This window comes from Dermochelys coriacea, chromosome 6, assembly GCF_009764565.3.
Source record: "Dermochelys coriacea isolate rDerCor1 chromosome 6, rDerCor1.pri.v4, whole genome shotgun sequence".
NCBI lineage: Eukaryota > Metazoa > Chordata > Testudines > Dermochelyidae > Dermochelys > Dermochelys coriacea.
The window spans coordinates 47277590-47299539 of record NC_050073.1 but is presented as its reverse complement, the minus strand read 5'-3'; the positions used below and the strand labels follow the sequence as shown (position 1 = coordinate 47299539).

The following is a 21950-nucleotide window of genomic DNA, read 5'->3' as shown; positions in this document are numbered from 1 at the left end:
ATGAAATGAACAAATAGGCAGCAGTAGTTTTTGTGATGGGGACACCTCTCCGCCGGGAACCAAACAGAGACCACTAATTCCTTTCAACGAGGCCATTCACAAGGTCACAGCTTTTGAGGCTTTGTCTACATGGGGATTTCAGCCACTGGGGTAGCTGCACTGAGGCAAAACCCTTGCATAGACTGAGAAAACTGCTATATGCTGTGCATCAAATTGGTACAATTTACCCCATCCTGAAACCAAGGTAAACTTCACCAGTACAAATTGCTTTGCCTGTCTACAATAAGTATTTCCATCAGTGCAGTTACACCGGTGGCTAGCAGTTGATGGTTGTAACCAGGACAAATCCCCAGCACAGACAAAACCTTAGTTGTTACAGCCCTGAGCTGCATTAAAACTAGTGACCTCAAGGTAAAAGGTTTTATAGGTCATTACCAATCCTAAGTGTCATTCCCACAGATCCACAGCAGGAGCTGCTTATTATAAAGTCTACGTGATTATTGCCAGAGCTTCACAGCATTCAATCCAGAGCACAAGGCTCTGAAGAAGCAGTTAAATTTTATGCTGTGGTTGCAAAGTAAGCAGGAATAATATACAAGAGCGGATTAAGTCTTAATATGATCTCACATCCAAGCTAGTCCTAGACCACCTACCATGGCAGTGAGCAAATTCTAAATATCATTATCATAAAAAACCCTCAAAGGAAAATAAACCACAAAACTATGCTAGTGGTATTAAGGGTGTGATGTAAACCACTGAATCAAAACATAACTCTATGTTTAGCACTGGGCCTAAGTTACTGGCAAGATCTTCAAATGGGATGACCTGACCTTAAACAGTCAAAGGAGCTGTGCCCATTTCTGTCAGCTCTTGTGCCAGGGATATGCTCTAGAGGTGGCATGCCCATTTGTCCACCTAATCTCAGTCTGGCTCCGTTCACTCAGTGGGCAGCCTATTAAATTCAATGAGATTCTGATGCTCACTGCACTGTGAGGGCTCAGTGATGACTCACTTTCCCTTACAAGTCTGACTGTAATACCCTTACCCTAAAGTCCACGAGTAAACCCATCTCTGCTTCAAAAGAATCTGGGACCGGATTCTCCACTCACACTGGTGTAAATTGAGGGTAACTCCATTTATGTCAATAGAGTTAAGCCCGATGGAGAATCATGCCCTTAGACTCCAGTTAGAGGAGACTTTGGGGGAAGGAATTCTGAAGAAAATCAGACAGGAAGGTTCTGAGATAAGGGATTAAAGGAGGTCCATTTCACATTCTGAAATCTTCTACAGCTGAGCCACAGTTGTCAGACAGTAGTGAGGGGGTGGGGGGCCAATCCAGCTCTGATGACCGGAAAACCAGCTACTAAATTTAGGATAGCCAGTGACTGGCTAGAAAAATAGCTATTTTCAAACTACCTTTTCCTACCAGTTATATGTAACAATTGACAGTTGATTAAGGCCCAAGTGCAGCAAACCAAATAAGCCCACAAGCATGCAAGTGGTTACATTGACTTCAATGGGACTGCTAAGTGCTTAAAGTTAAGTACATGCTTAAGCGTTTTGCTGAACTAGGGCCTAAAATCCCCAGGTCTTATTCTAAACTCATTTACACGAGTGTGATTCCTTTGACGTCCAGTTTTAAATTATTTCTAAGCTACAGCAGTGTATGATCAGAATCAAAAACCTTAGTGGCATATAATTATTTAGCTACACATAGAAATTATTTCAAACTCCCTGGTTGTTAAGTCTTCTGGTCATTGTTCACCAAAAACAAGAAGGGCCTGAGTTACCGCTCTCACTGGTGAAAATCTGGGGTAACTCCATGGGAGAAAAAGGAGCTAAACTGATGTAAATAAGAGAATTGGGCACCAAAAAGTTTAAAAGTTGTTCACCTCTTTGTTCTGGTTAGAGACAGTCAGACATCAGACAGTATATAAAGTTGAGAAGGAATGCAAAGAATGTAGCAGACCAAGAATTTACAAGTGACTATTCTGCTTTAAAGAAACTGAACAAGAGAGTTAAACATAGCCTTAATCTTCCTTAATTTGATGCAAATTCAAAGCTTTTTCTAGCACAGAGACAGATGATCTTACTTCAGACACATAAAATGCATTGAGGCTCTTAGTATTTTCCTGAAGCACATAAAGCACACAGTAAAGTGTCGTAATCCAATCAAGCTGGTTTTCTATATCCTTATTGAATAAGCTCATTTTTTCCAGTTGCTTGCAGATTTATCTCTAGCATCATTAGCCTATAACTATCCCCATCTTCTAATATGCAACCTGTGTATAACTTAAGATAGTTACCAATCATGAAACAGAAAATTATGTTTCTTCTTGAAAGGTGTAATTATCTAGGGTCTGGTTCGAAAGACGTTGCAAAGAAGATATATTGCCCATTAGCAGTCAAAACTGAAGTTGTGCGGATACTTACAGAAATACTTACTAAACAGAAATGAAACCTTAGATGTTTGTGGCACAGCAGTTTGCTCTTCACTGTGGTTTAAAATTTATGACAGTGGTTTATTATTTAGATGTATTTTCATTAGGTGAACACAACTGAAATGTTGCATCTGAGTGAGCTACAAAGTAATGCTGACAAACAGCGCTAAAGAAGAATTAAGAATGACACAGTTAAATTGTACATTGTCATGTTAATAGAAAAGGGACGCCACATGGGATTTTGTGCATTGTATTGAGAGATAAATGCTGAGAGCTATAAATACAAGTTAAATAAAGAGACTTGTCAGTTAAAGCTGTTGAGTGGAAGCTGCTGTTGGGGTAGCTGTAAGATTTAAAAAATATACTTGGTAAAGAGCACTACGCATTGTAACTGTACCAAGTCTATTCATGTGTTTGTGAACCTGTTTTCTTGCCCTTACAAAAATTAAAAGAATAAACTGTCAAAGAAACCTGTTCAGCTGTGGGGTTTAGCCTGCATGAATTATTATCAACAGATATGAGACACTATCTCCTAGTAAAAATGTGTGCATATGCAGTACTCATTGAATTCATGGGGGATTCAATGCTCCAAATAATAGTGAAAGCACCTACTTATCTGGCTACCATTCAGCACACTGAAGCATTGAATCAACAAAGATGTGCCTATCCAGATGTGGAAGAGGTTGTATTCCTGTTTGATTGCATCACAGTTTGTATCTGGGGTTTAATTTGTCTGATTCCCAACTTTGGCTTTTACTTTGTGTCTTGACTGTCTATTATTGTATCTGTAATACTGTTACAAGTTGTTTCTTCGTAAAAACAAACAAACAAAAAAATCCAACTGACAGTTGTATGATTTTTCTTTTAGTTTATACACCCAATCCCAAGAAATTTATGACACTCAGTGCAATGGAAATTTTCTAAATTATATTGTTTGTTGGACAGGTTTTCTGGTGCTGTGATTGGAGTTGGTCTCTAATTGTGAATACAGAATGAATAAAGTCAAAACACAAAGGATAGAAACTAGTATAGATAGAAAGCGGACTGACACCAGAGGGGATGCTTTTGTTAAAGCAGCGCTTGAGCTTGCAGTAACAGGTTGGTACACTATCTGAACGTAAGATGAGGTTGTCTACAACATACTTGCACTGATTTAAGCAAGTTAATGTAAAGAAACTGATTTAGTTATTTCAGAGGAAGACTGGGGGTGAACACATTTCAGAATAAAAGTCACTAAAGTCTATTTAATTAAGAATGGTAACAGGAACTGTTATTCCAAAATACGAATGTTCACATACCAACTTGCACTAAAATAAGTAAATTGATTTTAGGAAAGGAAGAAAAAGGAAAGTTGGAAGGCCTGATTCTTCTCTTTTCTAGCCTGCTGTAAATCAGGAGTAGTGCTAGTGAATCGGGCTCTATTTCTCTTTGGAAAAAACCTGAAGATTAAGTGTTCTTTTTAAATTCAAACCAAGTATTAGGAACAAAGAAGTAAAACATTAAGACCCTTTTACTGAAATATCAGTTTCTTTTGTATGTTACAGAAAAACTTATGAACATATATAATGTACAGAAAAGGCAGACTTTGTAAAATAAAAGTCTTCTTATAAAAAATAAAAAGTCAAAGTAAAGTGCATGAAACTGATTTCCCCCAATTGACTAATGTGTCCAAAGTCTTAGTACAATAACAATATTTAAAACCCTGGGATGATTTCTTTTTACCCATTAGTCAGTTATTTTAGCATTCAAACCAAATGACAGTGATTAGAAATAACAGACACTTATAACCCCATCAGATTAACCAGATGCTTCTGACAACAAAGATGACAAACTACTGGAAAATTGACTCTCTATATACTTTTCATTGACAAGATTAACAAAACAGTTAATAGATCCATTCTGGATAGAGACACCAATAGGAAAAGAGCCTCCATGGATATGGCAGTTTTGCTAGTCAAGGGCTCCTGTACTGTACAATCAGTTTTTAGTTTATGAATATCAGGTTTTAAAAAAATAAATGGTCATAACAAGAAAATCCATAAGTGTACCTGCCTGCCTCCATTAGAAGAAAGGTAGTTGATACCAGCCAGTTAAGGACAATAGTTTTTGTACACTGTCTTTTAAGTTGGCAGTTGTACTGAGGGAAATACTTAAGAGACATGATTATTTTTTTTTTAAATTCTGGAAAAGACCCAGTGTGGAACTAATACAAAGAGAGATAATAATACTGATAGCACTTTTCATCTTCAGAACGCTTTAGAAACATTAACTAATTACTCCTCACAAAAGCCCTGCCAGGCAGGCAGGCAGGCAAGTATTATTTATCACCCATGCTTCACAGATGCAGCGAGCAGAGGCAGATGTTTCAGGGTCCCTTTCCAGAGGCCAACAACAGTAATTCATGGGGCAAAGAATATTCAAACTAAATGGAGGCATCTAAAGCCATGTATCAGAGTAGCAAACGTGTTAGTCTGTATTCGCAAAAAGAAAAGGAGGACTTGTGGCACCTTAGAGACTAACAAATTTATTAGAGCATAAGCTTTCCTGAGCTACAGCTCGCCATGTAGAGAGCCCAGTCCTAGCCAGTGCCTCTCCTAAGTAGAGGAGTACATTTGCCTCCTGTGAGGTCAAAGGGGAGGAGAGGGGACTCCAGTGTCTCACAGGACTGGTCCTTTAAGCACCCAACTAAATGGACCATTAAAAAGGCGCCAGCAGCCAGAGATGAGGAAGCTGGGCCCTTTACACCACCACCAGCAGGAGGTCCCAGTCCTGTACTCAGCCCACTAGCCTACACCTCCTTCCCAGGAGGAAACTGGTTCCTGAATGAATTATTTTAGTCTCCTATTTAGAGAGAGTCCCAGAACAGGTTACAACCGCAAAAAGGTTAGTTAGGGAAAACCCACTCCTCCCCCTCGGGTTACATAAATACAGGACAGTAGCGACAAACTGATCACAGTGAAGTGGCCGTGGCTTTGCAGTGCGAAATGTGCTTGTGAACAAAGTCTATCCTGCCCTGCAGCAGCCGCGCCTGCTGCTCCGACAGGAAGCCCAGCCGGCCAGAGAGGGGTTCATGAGTCCGGTAGAGTCTCAGCAGCTCCGACGCTGCGTTCTGCAGGCGGTGCAGCTCCCGCACCCGCCGGGCAGTGGCCTCCCGGAAGATGCACACGGAGCGGAGCAAGGGCTCGTTGTACTTGTCCCACATGGAGAGGAGCCTGTAGCCGTGCACCAGGCCCGCCTCGTTGTCTATGAAGACGAGGCCCCCGTTGGGTGCCCGGTGCAGGTTGCTGGTAGCCCGGTGCATCACCCCGGGGTCCCACTGCAGGCTGAAGAGGTTGCTGACCAGCCGGTCGAAGTTGGCCGTCAGATAGTCAAAGAGGATCAGGTCGGTCCACTGCACCAGCTCCACCAGCTGGGACTGGGTGAGGCCGCCCAGCTCCCCAGCCGCCAGAGGCTGCAGTCTCCTGGCCGACCCCGCCTCGGCTCTCCAGGGCGCGGGGGCCACCACGTCGGTCAAGTTGTCCACCCACTGGGTGAGGCTGACCACCGCCCCCTCGGCCCAGTGCGAGCCCCGCAGCTCGTCCCGCACCTGCCCCCACTGCCTGCCGCGGGCTTCCACCAGGGCCAGGGCCATGGGCGGCAGGCGCTGCTGGATGCCCAGCAGCTGGGCCAGTTGGTAGGAGAGCGCCTCGCCCTGGATCTGCTCCGGGTTGATGCCGTAGCGGACGCAGGCGCGACTCCCGTCCGACAGCCGGGCCAGCCGGTTGGAGCTGCGGCCGCACCCGCCCCGCTCCAGGGAGGCCACGCGAGCCGCCCGAGCAGTCTCCAACCACGAGGCCGCCTGCTCGGGGGCGAAGCCCGGGGGCACCTGCTGCTCCAGCGCCTGGCTCCAGAAGATGCCCCCTTGCACCGCGGAGGCGGGGTCCGCGGGAGCCTGCTGGGCCGGCGGCTCCCTGGAACCCGGCTCCAAGTTCTGCCCCTGCCGGGGCTCCGGCGGCGAGCTTTGTCCGGGCCCCTCGCGGGGCTCCGCGGGCTGCTTCTGCCCCTCCAGGAGCTCGCCCCGGGCCCCGGCGGCCGGCAGCGTGAGCAGCGCTCGGAAAGTTTTCTGGCCGCCGCGGGACTCGCCCCGCCCCGGCGAGCGGCTGCCGGGAGCCGAGTCTCCGGGGCCGCCGCGCCCCCAGCCCCGCCGCTCCTGGGGCAGCCTCCGGCCGGCTGCCCCCGCGGGGAAGCGCCGCTCCTGCTCCGCCGCCTGCTGCTGCTCCCGCTGCAAGCCGGCCCAGAGCCCCAGCAGCGAGCCCAGCACCAGGAGCCAGAGCGCGGCCAGGGAGCCCGGCCCGGCCCGGCCCGGCCGCTTCATCCTCCCGCCGCCGCTTCACTCGGCTGCTCCGGGACCTGGCGGCGGTGCAGCCCCGCCGCTCCCCGGCTGCGGGCGCCGCTCATTCATCGCCGCGCGGGGCGCTGGGAGCCTCCAGCCCCGGGCTGAGACGCCGCAGCGGGGCGGGCGGAGGCGGCAGCCTCGGGGCCGGCCAGGGGGTGTCGGGATCCCAGCTCCGGGGCCGGCAGCTTCGCCCGGCGTCTGCACCAAGAGCGACCCTCCGGCGACTGAAATTCCCAGGCACCGGCCGAGACCACGTGGGGAAGCGAGGGGCGGCGCGGGGACCCGCCCCGGCGCCCAGCGTGGTCCTCCGCTTAAAGCGGCGCTGCCTGAGCTGGGGTGGACCCACGCTTGGGGTGGAGTTGCCCGCCGGGGGCACGGGGGAAGGAGGGGATCCCGGCCAGCCACCCAGAGCGCTGAGCCACCGCGGCCACTGGCAGCGGTAGCATCCAGCGTGGCGTAGGGAGGAGACCGGCACCTCTCTGCAGATCACCAACACCGCCCCTTCCCTCCCCGGGAAGCACCAAGGATGCCGCACCTTTGGGCACAGGAGAGAGAGGGGGCCAAGCTGCTAAATTCAGGCCTAAATTGCAGACGCCGCAAAGGCTGAGGAGGGGGGCGGGGTAGGGCAGCGGATCTGATCTAGTTTACTGGATAGTCGGGCGGCGGGGGGTGCACTTGCAAAATGTGGGGCCAGGTTCAGATTTCAATCCCGCCACGTTCCGGGGCAGCTGGATGGATGCGGGATTTTGCTTCGGGTCCAGTTCTTAGCACTTCATCCCTTAACGCACGTTGGTAACAGTGTGGAGGGGATGCCGGTGGTTTGATTACATCTCTATTTTATACCCCATGGATGTTACCGTATCCGTTGTGCACCACCTGCCTTTTACGCACACTCCCTCAGTTCCCGCTCCTTATCCTCCTTTATTTATTAATGGCAATCCTTGCTTAGATTACATTTAGCGCTAGGCGCTCTCCAAACACAGGGCGGTACCGTTGCCTCTGCCCCACCACACAAGCTAAAGAACAAAGACCGAAAAGTGATCCCATGCGCAAGCAGAAATCATGGTAGGCACATGACGAATTCCGTCGGGTTCATGCAGATCCTTCGTTTTGTCTGATCCTGCAAATTATTCTGCGCAGGCAGAACCCCCAGCACTAATGAACTCACTGAGGCTCTGTCGGTACCAGAGGTTCACCCCCACCCCCGATCATCTTCTATGATCCTGTATTTCCCCTCTCTCTGGTATCCATCACCCATCTCTTCTCCCCGCAGAAACCCCCATTCTCAGTGCCGGCGCCCACAGATCGATGCAGAAATCACCTGTGGATCAGTGTTTTCTTTTTCTGACAATTTTATTCCTTGACCGGATCTCTCTATGAACTGGGGGTGTGGCTTTTAGGAACTGTCAAATGTTGGCCCGATGCCATTATTTGAAGCATATAAATGCTAAGGAAGAAGAGGAGTTATTGGGACAACCACCAAGACTAATGGGATGAAATTCAAGTCGGCCTAAATTTTCTCTAGCAGGAAAATTTGCATGACAGTGAAGTTGTATCCGGTTGTGTACCGCTTTAATCCATCTATTGCAGTTTAGTCAGTCAAGCTATTCCTATATAATTAAACCCATTGCTTAACCTATCGCTGATCATAACACTCTGACATTTGTTATCTTACAGGATTTCCTTTGCCCTTCAATCCTGTGTACACAGACTGGTTTGTTATTGGGGAGTTGCTGATGCCCAGTGAGCTGTATCCACAGTTTTTTCTGGGTAAATTAGCTGAGGAGTGCAGGAATTCACATACTGGTGTGTTATCACTCATGAATACTGGGCTATGGGAATTTATTGATTCTTCAAGAAAAAAAGAATATTGGAACCATTAATGTAAAAATTACAGGCACCAAAAGTTATGGCCTTTAACTTCACTCTTGCAATGAAATCACTGTGGCCAGATCTCTGGATGCTGTCCCACTTGTGTGAAGTCACCCTGGTGCCCACATTGGGCTCATTGCTGGATAAGGGCCTTTATAAACAGATTAAATAAAAACAAGGTATTTTTAAGTGCTGAGCTTCTGCACTGGTGGTTTGAGGAGTATCTGGTTTAACAGGAAGAGAAGATTTAATAGAATCTGATCTAATTTCACTGCTTAGCCTGTTCTGTATTATTATTTACAGTACTTTTTGCCAGGTTTCAGAGTAGCAGCTGTGTTAGTCTGTATTCGCAAAAAGAAAAGGAGGACTTGTGGCACCTTAGAGACTAACAAATTTATTTGAGCATAAGCTTTTGTGAGCTACAGCTCACTTCATCGGATGCATTTGGTGGATGCATTTGGTGGTACTTTTTGCATGATACAATTGCTTCTTCGTGTCAACATATGTAGAAAGGATCATTTTGGATCTGGAATAGATGTATTAAAATGCATAAGTCTATTAAATGTCACGTTATTTACTTTGGCTAGTCATTTCTTTCAAAATTTAAATTTAAACTAAAACAAAGTTTTACAAGTCTGTGGACTCGGATATTATTTTATTTGGGCAAACAGTAATGAAGGTTTCCACCTTGTGGACCAGAGTGGAATTTCCTGTAGCTGAAAGAATTAAAGGTAGCCTCCAAAGTATTTTTTTCTTTATATTGGAATTTTCCCCCTTCTAGCTTTATTTGTGATACATGAAGAAGATTGGAAAAGGTTTTTTAAAAATATTTTTTCTGTTTATGTTCTGATTTCTGGTCTTAGTTTTAGTCATTGGTGTTAAATCAATGTGACAAACCAAAAACAAAATCAGAAGTCCCGTGCTGCTCAACTTTTCCTGGACTCTTGGGATGTCACATTGTCACTAGTTCTCCAGTCACTATAAACAAGACCAGGATTTCAAATGGAAAGAAGAAGACAACTCTATGTTCTCCCCTGATTTGTTGTTGGAAAAAAAAAACAAACAAACAGAACCTCCCCAAAGAAACCAATTTACAGACCTCATTTATGCATCATAAGATAAGCAAAGCACAAACTTATTTTGTTCCTTTTTGGATTTCATCTTTAAATTCAAACCTCACAGCTCCTTAGGGATGCTCAGAGTGTTTACATTGAAGATGTAATACCAATGCTTCATTTTACCAGATTTAGAATGATCTTTAGTGATGTGGATATCCATGGACCATGTTTGCAGATTGCGGACGGATGCAGATCTGAATTTTATTTCTGGAGCAGGGGTGCTGGAACAATCTTTATAGTGGGGATGCTGAGAGCCATTGAACCAAATTGTAAACCCTGTATGTGATAGGTTTCAGAGTAGCAGCCGTGTTTGTCTGTATTCACAAGAAGAAAAGGAGTACTTGTGGCACCTTAGAGACTAACAAATTTATTTGAGCATAAGCTTTCATGAGCTAGCTGTATATGATGGAAACCACTTCAAGCCAGGGGATGCAGCAGCACCCCCAGTACCCCTAGTTCCAGCACCTACAATCTAGAGCCCAAAAAATCTGTGGATATCCGCTTTGTATCTGCAGAGAATGTTTGCAGATTGTGGATCAGATGTGGATACAAATTTTGTATCCAGGCAGGACTCTAGCTATAGTGTTTGCAGAAAGCAATGTCTTCAGTTTATATAGTGTGGGTTCATCTTCAAAGGAGACAGCTGGTTTTAGGACTCACGTTTACATGATAACAGTATGTAAGATGAATAGAAATGTTTTCATTCTATTTTTTGTTAATCTGGATTAAAACAATATTGGTTTTCTAACAACTAAACGTCTCCCTGCAGTTCTGAGAATTCAACATATGATGTTGTGCTAGCTCCCCCTACAGGTCATAGCGTTGCTCTGCAATGTCTGCATCAACCAAAAGACTGAAGCCATTATATAGCACTTAACATCCTCTTTCCCTTCCTTCCCCAGGGGTGCTGGAACAATGTGGGGGTGCTAAGAACAATGTGGGGGTGCTGAGAGCCACTGAATCAAGCTGTAAACCCTGTATATGATGGAAACCAGTTTAAGCCAGGGGGTGCAGCAGTACCCTCAGCATCCTTAGTTCCAGCAGCTATGCTTCCCCCAGTGTAGAGCGACAGAAGGAGCAATTGTTGGTTAGCCCCATGCTCACCATGTGTTAGCGTACGGAGGAGGGTCTGTGCTGTACAATCCACAGTGACCTCCCTGGTTCAGCTACACAGGGGCCTTCTGCAGCTGTGGAAGAGGAGGCTGGATTTGCCCATTAATCTTACTGTGCAGCAGTGTATCCATAGGGAAAGCAGATCTGATCAGACCTATTATATCTCATAGGGGTGTTGTGAAGAATAATTACTTGATTCTTGTTTGCAGGTCCTTGGATGAAAGGCACTAAAGAAATATAAGGCAGAGTGGAAGAAGCTGTCAACGTGTATTAAGAATAGCACACAGTGTCATGATACTGACCAGTTCTAACAGCAATATGTCACATCCAATTGTAGCCTGTAAAGGTTAGAGTATTCGTACCATGGCTTCATCATATGCCACATGGACTCACTGAAATAATGAGACGTAGTTACTATCCAAACTGCTAACAATAATGATTCCTATCTACTATAATACACAATATAATCACTCACTTTGCTAGTCATGAATTCAGGAATCATTCTTCTCCAATGCTGAACCCTTATCACTGGATGCTGCTTTACACTAAAATTTGATCTTTTACTCTTTGAATCCATATGCACTGAACAGTGAACACCAGGTATGTAATTTATGGCAGATGATTACTACAATGCGCCATTCCTGATACGCACAGTGCCATTACATAGAATAGCAGCCTCTTATTCAATGGCAGACTGAGTATTTTTATTCAAGTAGACATAGAATAACCTCTCTGTTTCCTGTAACTTTCCAGCCTGAACCAGCTTTGAAAAAAACAGATAGAAAGGGATTCAAGGCTGTTAATTAAATTTCATCCCCTATATAGACACTAGATTTTTACTTGGATCCCTTTTAAATGAAAAGCTGTGCCTCTCTCAGGATAAATTATGCTTACAATGAGCCATCAGTTGGTATCTCCTGTGCTGGGAAATCTCAGTGGGAAAGGACCTTTGCCATTGATACGGATGTTTTATTTTCTGTTTTCAGAGTGAAAATAAACTTGAAGGTATTCAAGACACTCGTTCTATTTACAGCATACCTCTTGCAATTAGTCATATGGCCATAACTTGACTGAATCCTTTAAAGCAATAGCTGGGATACGGCAGCATCAGAAAAAATGCTTAGCTATTGTCCTACACCACCTAACAAAAACAACAGTCTAGGGTTTTGGTCAGTTATCCTGTTGGCCAATTTACAGACACCACAAGCCAGAGCATTTAAAAACCAGACACTTGCTACCAGGTTGGACAGCCACCAACCAAGCTGAATTGCTACTTGATTTGCAAGATGTTTTGTATTCTGAAACTGTGATCAGTGCAATGTAAAGGTCTTGTTATTACTTTGCAGACATTACTATGAGCAGCATGAGCATCAGTTAGAGTGTCTCTGGGCCGCTGTAACTTATATTGGGGAGTGCAGTTGGCTACTGGCCGGGCCCAGAATCTCATGAGGTGCAAAGATAAATTAAAGTAACTTTTGGCCTTCTTCCCTTGCTTCCTGCATCAAATGCATTTCCGCTGGATGGGAGAATTAGGCTCAGAAAGTCTTATAGCTATGGGCATACATTCTGGGTCTCCTGAACCCATGGTATGCAACATTGTTACTAGGAACTGGGGGTTTTGTGGAACACTGTGGCTTCATACTGACACTGGGAAGAAGTCATCGCAGAGGGCACTGGTTCAGCCCTTTGACATTAGCTGACAATAAGAACAGAATAGATTCTTCAGGATTTGGCACATGTGGCTTGGTTCAGTTGCTCCTGAAGTCAAAGGCCAAACTCTTGATGACTCCAATGGGCTCAAGATTGCGCTCCTAGTGAGGATGCAAATGGATGATTTATTTTTCCTGTTCAGCTTGCATATGCTCTTTTTAAAATTTCTCTTTCCAGATTCCAACAACAATCCTTGCTGAGCAATGAAGGCAGGCAAAGTAAAGGAACAGAATGTGGCTTTATCACGTGCAACTCTTATGCCAATCAACAGGTTCAAAGAGCTCATGGATTCAACAGAGGTCTCTTTTCTCCCACCTCTTTGTTTAGCAGGGAAGACTGTGATCCTCTTCAGGATCAAGGCAGTGACCTCCACTGCTATTAGCATCTTTGAATTCTGACACTTCCTGGAAAGACTTCCCATTTTATATTAGCTGAAGCTGATAATGGGAATCTAGCTGCAGCTTCCCTGCAGGGGATCAGGCCTCACTAGTGCTGCTGAAGTGCTTAGTCCCCATATTGGCTCAGGCAAGTTCCAGCCTGAAGTAGCATCTTGGTGGAAGATGGTATTTACCGTCACCCTGAGGATTTAATCCAACCCCTTTAAAGCTCCAGAAGCCATAGGGACAGACCCATATATATGGGAGAGCAATGGGTGCTGGTATCATTGCATCATTTTCCCCTCTTCAGTCATCTTCCCCAGACGTACAGACTATTGTGGTGTTCTTATGAAGGAATTTTCTGAACTTTGCTAACATTGAGATAACTTAGCCCTTTAGTTATGTCACAAAGCAGGGTTGTAAGATCATCCTGTTCTGATGTGACTACTGTGGCTCAAGGATTTCTCCACCGCCACCTTCCAGTGGCACGGTAGGAGAATGCAGGTCCTTTCTTTACTCTGGGTTCTGATCCAGGAATGTTATTGTGAGTAGTGATTGGACCTCTTCATTCCAACTCTATTTCATTTCTCTAGATCACTTCCTGTCTAGGCCTATCTTTAGGTCTTTTGCAGAGTCCCGTCCTGTCCTCCCCAGATCCCTTAGAAGAAACAGCACATCATATCAGGTCTCAGGCTTGGTCTACACTTAAAAATTAGGGTTGCTATAGCAACATCAGTCCCAGGTGTGAAAAATCTAGCCCCAGTATAGATGCATCTGTATGGATGGAAGAATGCCTCTGTCATCATAGCTTTAGGCATTCAGGGAGGTGGTGTTCTGATACTGACAGAAAACTCCCTTCTATTGGTGTGGGCTATGTCTACACTATGGGGTTTTGCCAGCCAAGGAGAGCTAGCTGTGCCACTATAGTCTTTGTACTGTAGACACAGAATAGTGTTAGTACCTGGGTCCAGTACTAGTCAATATTCAATATTTTCATTAATGACTTGGATAATGAAATGGAGAGTATGCTTATAACATTGCAGATGTCACCAGGCTGGGAGGGGTTGCAGCATTTTGGAGGACAGGATTAGAATTCAAAAGTACATTGACAAATCGGAGAATTGGTCTGAAATCAGCCAGATGAAATTCAATAATGACAAGTGCAAAGTACTTCACTTAGGATGGAAAAATCAAATGCACAACTACAAAATGGGGAATAACTGGCTAGGTGGTAGTACTGCTGAAAATGATCTGGGGGATATAGTGGATTGCAAATTGAATATGAGTCAATAATGTGATGCAGTTGTGAAAAAGGTTAATCTCATTCTGGGGTGTGTTAACAGGAGTGGCTTATGTAAGACATGGGAGATAATGTTCCTGCTGTACTTGGCACTGTAGAGGCCTCAGCCTGTGTCAGTACTGTGTCCAATTCTGGGCACCACATTTTAGGAAAGATGTGGGTAAATTGGCGAGAGTCAAGAAGAGGGCAACAAAAACAAGGGAGGTTGTGGAATCCCCATTGTTGTGGGTTTTTAAGAACTGGTTGGACAAACACTCGTCAAGCATGGCCTAGGTTTATTTGGTCCTGCCTTAGTGCATGGTACTGGATTTGATGACTTCTTGAGGTCCCTTCCAGCTCTACATTTCTATGATTAGTTTATCTTTTACCTTCAGTGGCTTTCCTGCCAGGCTGTATACTGTCCTAGAAAGCCATTCCCTGACACTGTATTTATCCAGAACTCCTCCCTGATAATGAACCCCTAGGTTTCTTCTATATAGTCCTGGTTGATCACTTGTCCCACCTTTTTGGCCACCTAACCCCAACCAATGTCTGGATTCACTCTTGAAATGGCCACCTCACTCTGCTACTGAAACAAAGAAAGAATCAGGGCTGGCTAGATACCTAAGCAAATAGACTGATCTTGATTCATTCACCTTTAAACATATCAAGATTCATAGATTTTAATGCCATAAGGGCCCAGTATGCTATTCCAGTCTGATCTCATATATAACATACCCACTCACTTTTGTATCAGGCTATAAATTGTGTCTGTAGAACATATCTTTGAGAAAGACATTTCCTATTGATTTAAAGACTGCAAGTGATGAAGAGTCTACAACATCCCTTGGTAAGTGCTCCAATGGTTAATCATTCTCACTGTTAAAAATACATGCTTTATTTAGATGTTCTTGCTAGGCACTCAATTACCACAGTGAGGGTCCCAGTGTAAGAACCTATATAGGCTAGACTAGACTAGAAAAATGAGGACAGACTGAAAATAGAATGTCCATATTTTAAAACAAAACAAAACAAAAAGTGCTGGCACAATTTTATCCTAACCTGCAAAAATATACCCAGTATAAATCTGAAACTTTTCAGCAAATGCTAAAAAAGTGCAGCTTCTGCATTGCTAGTAAAATTTTCTAATTAATCTTTAGGTAAAAACACCAGCTGTACTAGTGAAAAGCCAGCTGTTTGGTTGTTTCTAACTGAAACAGAAAAGGATCGGCTTAAACAGCAATGCATAACTTTCAAACCCTTCATATTGCTGCTCCATTTTGTGTAACTTAGAGAGGCAATCGGTTTCTGTGACACTCCTCAGGGTACCCAGGACTGTGACTCTCCCTACTAACCCCTATTTTCAGTCTTACTTGTGCTTAGCTGGATGTCAGCTTCTTAACATTACCAGCCTTGTAGCCACTCAAGAATTCTCCTCTGGGCTATGCCAGCCCTTACTTTGCCTTACAGGTTAACAATAGCTGCACGCCAGTCCCCAAGTCCCCGGAAGTGTTCAGCCTCAGACACTGGCTACTCAGAGAAAATACTGGATCTGCCGTTCCCAAAGGAACAGCATATACACCAGATTGTAAGATTCCGCTCAGGACCAGCACTGTGCTTAACACCACAGCAATGAGATATATTTATAGTGCTAACAAAATTAAATTTATTATCAAAGAGTCAGGAGATAGGGAGTAAGGCTATTGGAAATCAATGGTTACATACAAAACAAAATCATAACTCACTTTCTAGAGACTAAACTATCAGGTTAATCACCCATCTAAAGAAACTTTACCTCACCCAAAGTTTTCTTCAGTGATTTCAACCAAGGTTGGCTAATATCCTGTTTTCATTAATGCAAACACAGTGCCTATTTACTTCCTAGGTGCTGGATGCTGGATCTGCTTTGCCTCCTACATATACCTACAGAATTAATTGGCCATCCTCAGACACAGATAACCATCAGTGGTTTGTTTTTCCCTGTGTACTGCTTCCCAGTTGACTTCCCAACTCTTGGTTAACATCTGACTTTGTGTGTAAACAGGCAGCCATGATGTTAGCTTGCAATGCTTAATTTACATCCCCACAAAGAGACAGGCAAATAAACATCTTTTGTTTGATAGAAAACCTGTATTGTCACCTTTGCAGAAGACTCATACATTGATACAGACTCTAAGAACATATTTTCAGTATAAGTAACTCCTTACAAAGTATCTGTACGTACATTTCACAGTAATATTGATCGGTGTGATCCTGGCTTTAATTTAAGACTTCACAAGACATTGTTTGGTAAACCAGAATGTACATACCAGAATCAAGATATTCTTGTAACTCCCTTGCCAGCAGGCATTAAGGAAGTATTGGGTCCCAGGTTCTTTCCAGAGGTACAACAGAAAAGCTTGCAGGAATGGACAGGAAAGGCATAGAGTAATATATGGGTCTCTTGCCTTTGTCTTTCCACCCATAATTTCGCCCCTCCCTACTGCAGATTCCCCGACTCTTCATGAGATCAGGGTGTAGGATGGGGATGAAGGACAGTGCTGTGGGGGGATCTGACACCACTCTTTTCTGCCTATGTGTAGCAGATTCCCACTGTATGAATCGTAAAGGAATTTCTGTTCCCCCACCTTAGAAATTAGAGATCACAAGACCTATTAGGTCACATCTCAGTCATTCCCCTCCCCTGCAGTGCAAGATTGTTCCCTATGCTACTTTCTCCAGTGCTTTGTCTGTCCAATCTTAAATGATTCCAGTATTGGGGTTTCCACCCTCCTCATTCTAGTCTAGTAGACACCAATGTTGAAAATGTTGCCAACTCTCATGATTTCATCATGATTAGGGCCCTACCAAATTTGTGGCCATGAAAAACATGTCACAGACCGTGAAATCTGGTCTTTTCTGTGCTTTTACCATATACTATACAGATTTCTCAGGGGAGACCAGAGTTTCTCAAATTGGGGGTCCTGACCCAAAAGGGAGTTGCAGGGGGGTTGTAATGTTATTTTAGGCAGTATTTCCACCCTTACTTCTATGCTGCCTTTAGAGCTGGGTGGCTGGAGAGCAGTGGCTGGAGGGATGCAGCTGCTAGCCGGACGCACACCTCTGAAGGCAGTGCTCCACCAGCAACAGCACAGAAGTAAGGGTGGCAATACTATACCATGCCATCCTTACTTTTGTGATACTGATGGCGACGGCTCTGTCTTCAGAGCTGGGCTCCCGGCCAGCAGCTGCTGATCTCCAGCTGCCCAGCTCTGAAGACAGTGCTGCCACCAGCAGCAAAGCAGAAGTAAGATTAGCAGTACCGCAACCCCTCCCTACACTAACCTTGTGACCCCTCCCCCCAACTTCTTTTTGGGTCAGGACCCCTACAATTACAACACCATCAAATTTCAGATTTAAATAGCTGAAATCATGAAATTTACAATTTTTAATATCCTATGATGGTGAAATTGACCAAAATGAACTGTGAATTTGGTAGGCCCAATCATGACTCTTGTGATATTTGATTTTTTTTTTTAAAGTAGCAGCCACTAGAATCAGAAAATTGCCTGAAAAGCTCAGCTGTCATAAAGAAGAAGAGGGAGGTTTCTCCCTCTTCTGGGTGCAGAGAAAAGCTTAAAAACATGCACCTTAGATGCACCAACACCAAAAAAAGGCAAATCAAAAGAACCTCATATTTATTTTTTTTTTAAAAATGTCATTATTTTAAAGGACTTGACTCATTATTTCTGATTGCTTGGGATTGGAAATACTGGGAATGTTTCCTAATGCTCACTCTACAGTTTACTTTGATCCTTTCCAAATTTCTAAGCCTTAGTAACCAGCGCATTAATATTCCACAAATGCCCCATTGATTATGTTTTTATTTACCCGGAATTTACCTAGCATCCTTTTAATCAATGTAAATTGTTAGATGCAAAAGGCAGTTATTACGTATGACTGAAATGCATTATTAAAGCACTCATCAATGGGTTAGCACTATGCAGTGTGAATTGTATCTAAAATGCCCTCAACATTTTTATAGTCAATAGGCATTTATTAAAAATGCCATAGAGGTCTTATTGGATCAAAATCTATTTAAAATCAAAATGAAATGTAGGTGCGTCCTGTGAGACCAGTGAAGCATTTCAGTTACTGTTCAGTATAACTGATCCAGAACAACTATTGGTCCTTTGGCCTACAAAGCCTATGCCTGGATGCTGCACAATGCAGTATTAAGCAACCAGAGGTGGGTCTAACGGCTAAAGCTCAGGACCTGGAGTCAGGAGATACAGGCACTATTCTCAGGCTCACTGTGCTGCTCTTCTGAGATATGGCCTACTCAACGTTTTGGGAGGAAAGAAGTGTGACTAGGGCCTCCTCATCCACTGTCCCAACAATCCCTGCAGGGCCATCCCTAGCTATTTTGGTGCCACTGCAGGGGGCTGTGTGAGGCCCCGCCCCAGGTCTCCGCGGGAGGGTGGCGGGGGGGAGGGGCTGGCCCCAAGGCCTCCGTGGGGGATGGGGGGAGGAGGAGATGGTCATTTCCTGCGGGAAGTGGAAGTGGAGTGAGCCGGCCCCAGCCTGCTCTGCTCTCCTGGCTCCCGGGCTTGGGGGGAGGGGGGAACTGCCCTCCAGCACTCCCCAGTGGCATGGCTGGGAGCCAGGAGAGCGGAGCAGGCTTGGGCCAGGTCACTCTACTCCGACCGCTTCCGGAGTCCTCAGGGGCGTGGGGGCGGGGCTGGGGCAGAGCAGGGGCGGGAAGAGGCATGGCTGGGGAAGAGCCAGAGCAGGGGCTGGAGCAGCACCCAGCGGCGCAGGGCACCAGGCCTACGCAACTGCGTACTTTGCGTATGGGTAAGGATGGCCCTGAATCCCTGGCTGTCTTGGGGTAGTTGCCAGTTGGGGGTCAATTACAGTAGCCCTCATACTGCACTAATTTATACCGGTGCCTTATCAGCTCCCAACGAGTCCCAGCACTGTGGAGCACAAAGGTTGCATAAAACCATTTTCTGTCATCCACCCCTCCTTGTCCCAAGTGCAGTTTGGCTGGAGTGGGCCCTGGTTTCTATTGCTGCATCTTCTACAGATTTACCATGTGACTCCAGGCAAATCACTTAGCTTGCTTGTGCCTCAGTTTCTCCATTTGGAAATGGGGATAATGATACATGGGAGGATGTGAGGGTGCATTCGTTATTAATGTTTGTAAAGGGCTTTGAGAATCCCAGATAGAAGATGATATACAAGGTTAACAGATTTTATTATTCGTGATTAACCCTGAATTTGTCAGAACCTGTGTCCTCCTTACTGATATCAAAATTCTAAACAAAACCTTTTTGAGAATAAATGCCACTTCTTCAGTCCCCTCCCCACCTTCAGGCCTTCAGATACAGATTCATCTTAATTTCCAGCCCTGCTCTGGAAAAAGATCTCTTCCTTCTTTTTGCTTTATTTAAGCTGCTACAGTCCATGGGTGGAGAGTCAGGGCAATATGGAAACTAAACAAAAAGTTCCCTTTCCTCTGGGAAATTAACCAACATATTTGTTTTGATTTCATCTCAGTTTCTTTGCAAATGACTTTGTGCTGAGCCATTGAACTTTCTGTAAACACTGTAGTGAGAGCCATAAAATAAATCATCCAAAGAAGAAAAAAACAACAACCTTTAAACACATACATGAGTTACTGGAGCCAGTTCTCTGTTCTCCCTGCTCTTTGTTAACGATCACAGAAGCTGATTTTCCTCTGAGTCACATAGAGATAACATAAGGCAGCATAAACAAGCAGTGGAATCATGGAGCAACTCAGAAAATAGAGATGTTTCTTTTTTGGCTTTGACATGCATTAGAAGAGACATCATTGTGGTATTAAAAAAATCCAGCATGTTATCATCACAGCAAGCATTGGACTTCTTCAGACACAGAACAGTATTAGAGAATAAATGACTCAATATAGTCTGCCGTGCAGGAAATTATATGTAGCTGTCCAGATGGACTGGAAATGGTACTATGTTTGATCTTCTATCCTGGGCAAATCATGCAGTGCCAGATCAGGCTCCCGTTTGAGAGCACTGGAACCCCACTTTCTTCCAAGTGTAAGAAAATCTTCTCTAGCAGAAAGACCTCCGGGTTCAGACTTTGGAGGATTTTGGAGTCACTGAAGTAGAGGCAGTCCCTGTAGATTCCATTCCAAGGTGACCAGACCCTTTGTATTCTGGGTCAGGGCATTTCAAGAAATTATGCATTGAACTTTGATAATTATTTTTTGACACAAGTGTTTGAAGAGTTGTCATGTGTTCTGTCTTTGTACAGCACCTCACACTGTGGTGCGGGTCTATGACTAGGGTTCTTAGACACTAGGGTAATTCAAATAATAAATAATAACATGGAATGATTCAACTTTATACTGCTTTCACATTAATAAATCCTCCCAGGACCTCTTTGTAATATGATTCTCTTTTACTGATGGGGATAACAGGTGAAGTGATTTGCTCAAGACCATAGAGGGATTCAGCATTAGGGCTGAGATCCAAACTCAGGACTTCCTGGGCTCTCAGACCTCTTCTCACAATGCACCTGTGCCCAGAGTATACACAGACCTTTAGACCACCCTTCTCTACTAGGCTTCCTTTCTGTTTAAGCCTCACTATCATCAGTTTTCATCTCTTTCTAATCAGCCCAGTCATGTTCTTTCCACCAGCCCAGCAATGAAGATAAAGGAAACATGAAGGTCCCAGTCCTTTCCTTTGTGTATAAAAATGTGTTAAAGAGAAGGAGCTACCAGACCAGATGAATTGCTTCTTGGTGACCATGATGCATGGGCGGCAGGTGAACGTGCGGTTGGGGGAGGCTAGACCCCAGCCCCTCCCACTCTGCCCCACCCTTCCCCTTCTGCTCCCCGTTCTCTGCCAGAGCCCAGAGCACCCCTCCACCCATGGCAGTCCTGCGCATCCCCAGCGTGCCGGGTGGGTGGTGCACCCGAAGCCCCAGCCCCGGAGCGCCTGGAAGACCTAGATGACAATTTTGAAACTCAAAGAGTGTTGCAATCGGCTCAGGGGAATTCTATGTTAGATCTGCTCTTGACAGATAAAGAGGAACTGATCACAGAACTAAAAATTAATGGTAGCTTAGGTGCAAGTGATCATGACTTGATCACATTTATAATGTGCAAACAGAACAAAGTCCAGAGCAGTAATATATATATACATGGTGATTTAAAAGGGTCAGATTCACAAAGCTGAAACCAATCATGAGCCAAATCAGCTGGGAGGAAGAATTTAATCAGAAAAATTGTTTAAGAACACTTTGCTAGATTCCCAAAATGCCAGAGTCGAGGAAGAAATCTGTATTGATTAAAAAAACTGCCTGATTTAGAGGGGGAATGAAGGAAGCTATAACAAATAACTTCCCCTTTCTTCCACATTTTTATTTTATTTTTGATAGTAATAAATATAAATCAGTATTTAGGAACTGTAGAAAACTCAGAAAGCAAGCAAAAGGAAAAGAAGAAGAAATCTAGAGCCAGCAGAGTTAAAGATAATAATAAATAATAATAATGAGTTATTAAAATTATATTAGAACAAAAAGAATCCTGACAATGGTATCGGTCCATTACTAGATGGAAATGGAAGAATTGTCAATAATAATCCTGAAAAAGCAAAAGTGTTCAATAAATATTTCTGTTCTGTA

General features: G+C 44.5%; 1 protein-coding gene across 1 annotated transcript; it reads right to left on the bottom strand.

Annotated features, from left to right (window-relative positions):
• Positions 1-3933: 3933 nt before the first annotated feature.
• Positions 3934-7101, bottom strand: FJX1 (four-jointed box kinase 1). The gene has a single exon (XM_038407722.2). It carries the CDS (start codon positions 6793-6795, stop codon positions 5392-5394), a length of 1404 nt encoding a protein of 467 aa, XP_038263650.1. The 5' UTR covers positions 6796-7101; the 3' UTR covers positions 3934-5391.
• Between the last annotated feature and the right edge of the window lie 14849 nt (positions 7102-21950).

Excerpts from the sequence above, each read along its gene's own strand:
- FJX1 (XM_038407722.2), bottom strand. The coding sequence starts at position 6,795 with ATGAAGCGGCCGGGCCGGGCCGGGCCGGGCTCCCTGGCCGCGCTCTGG.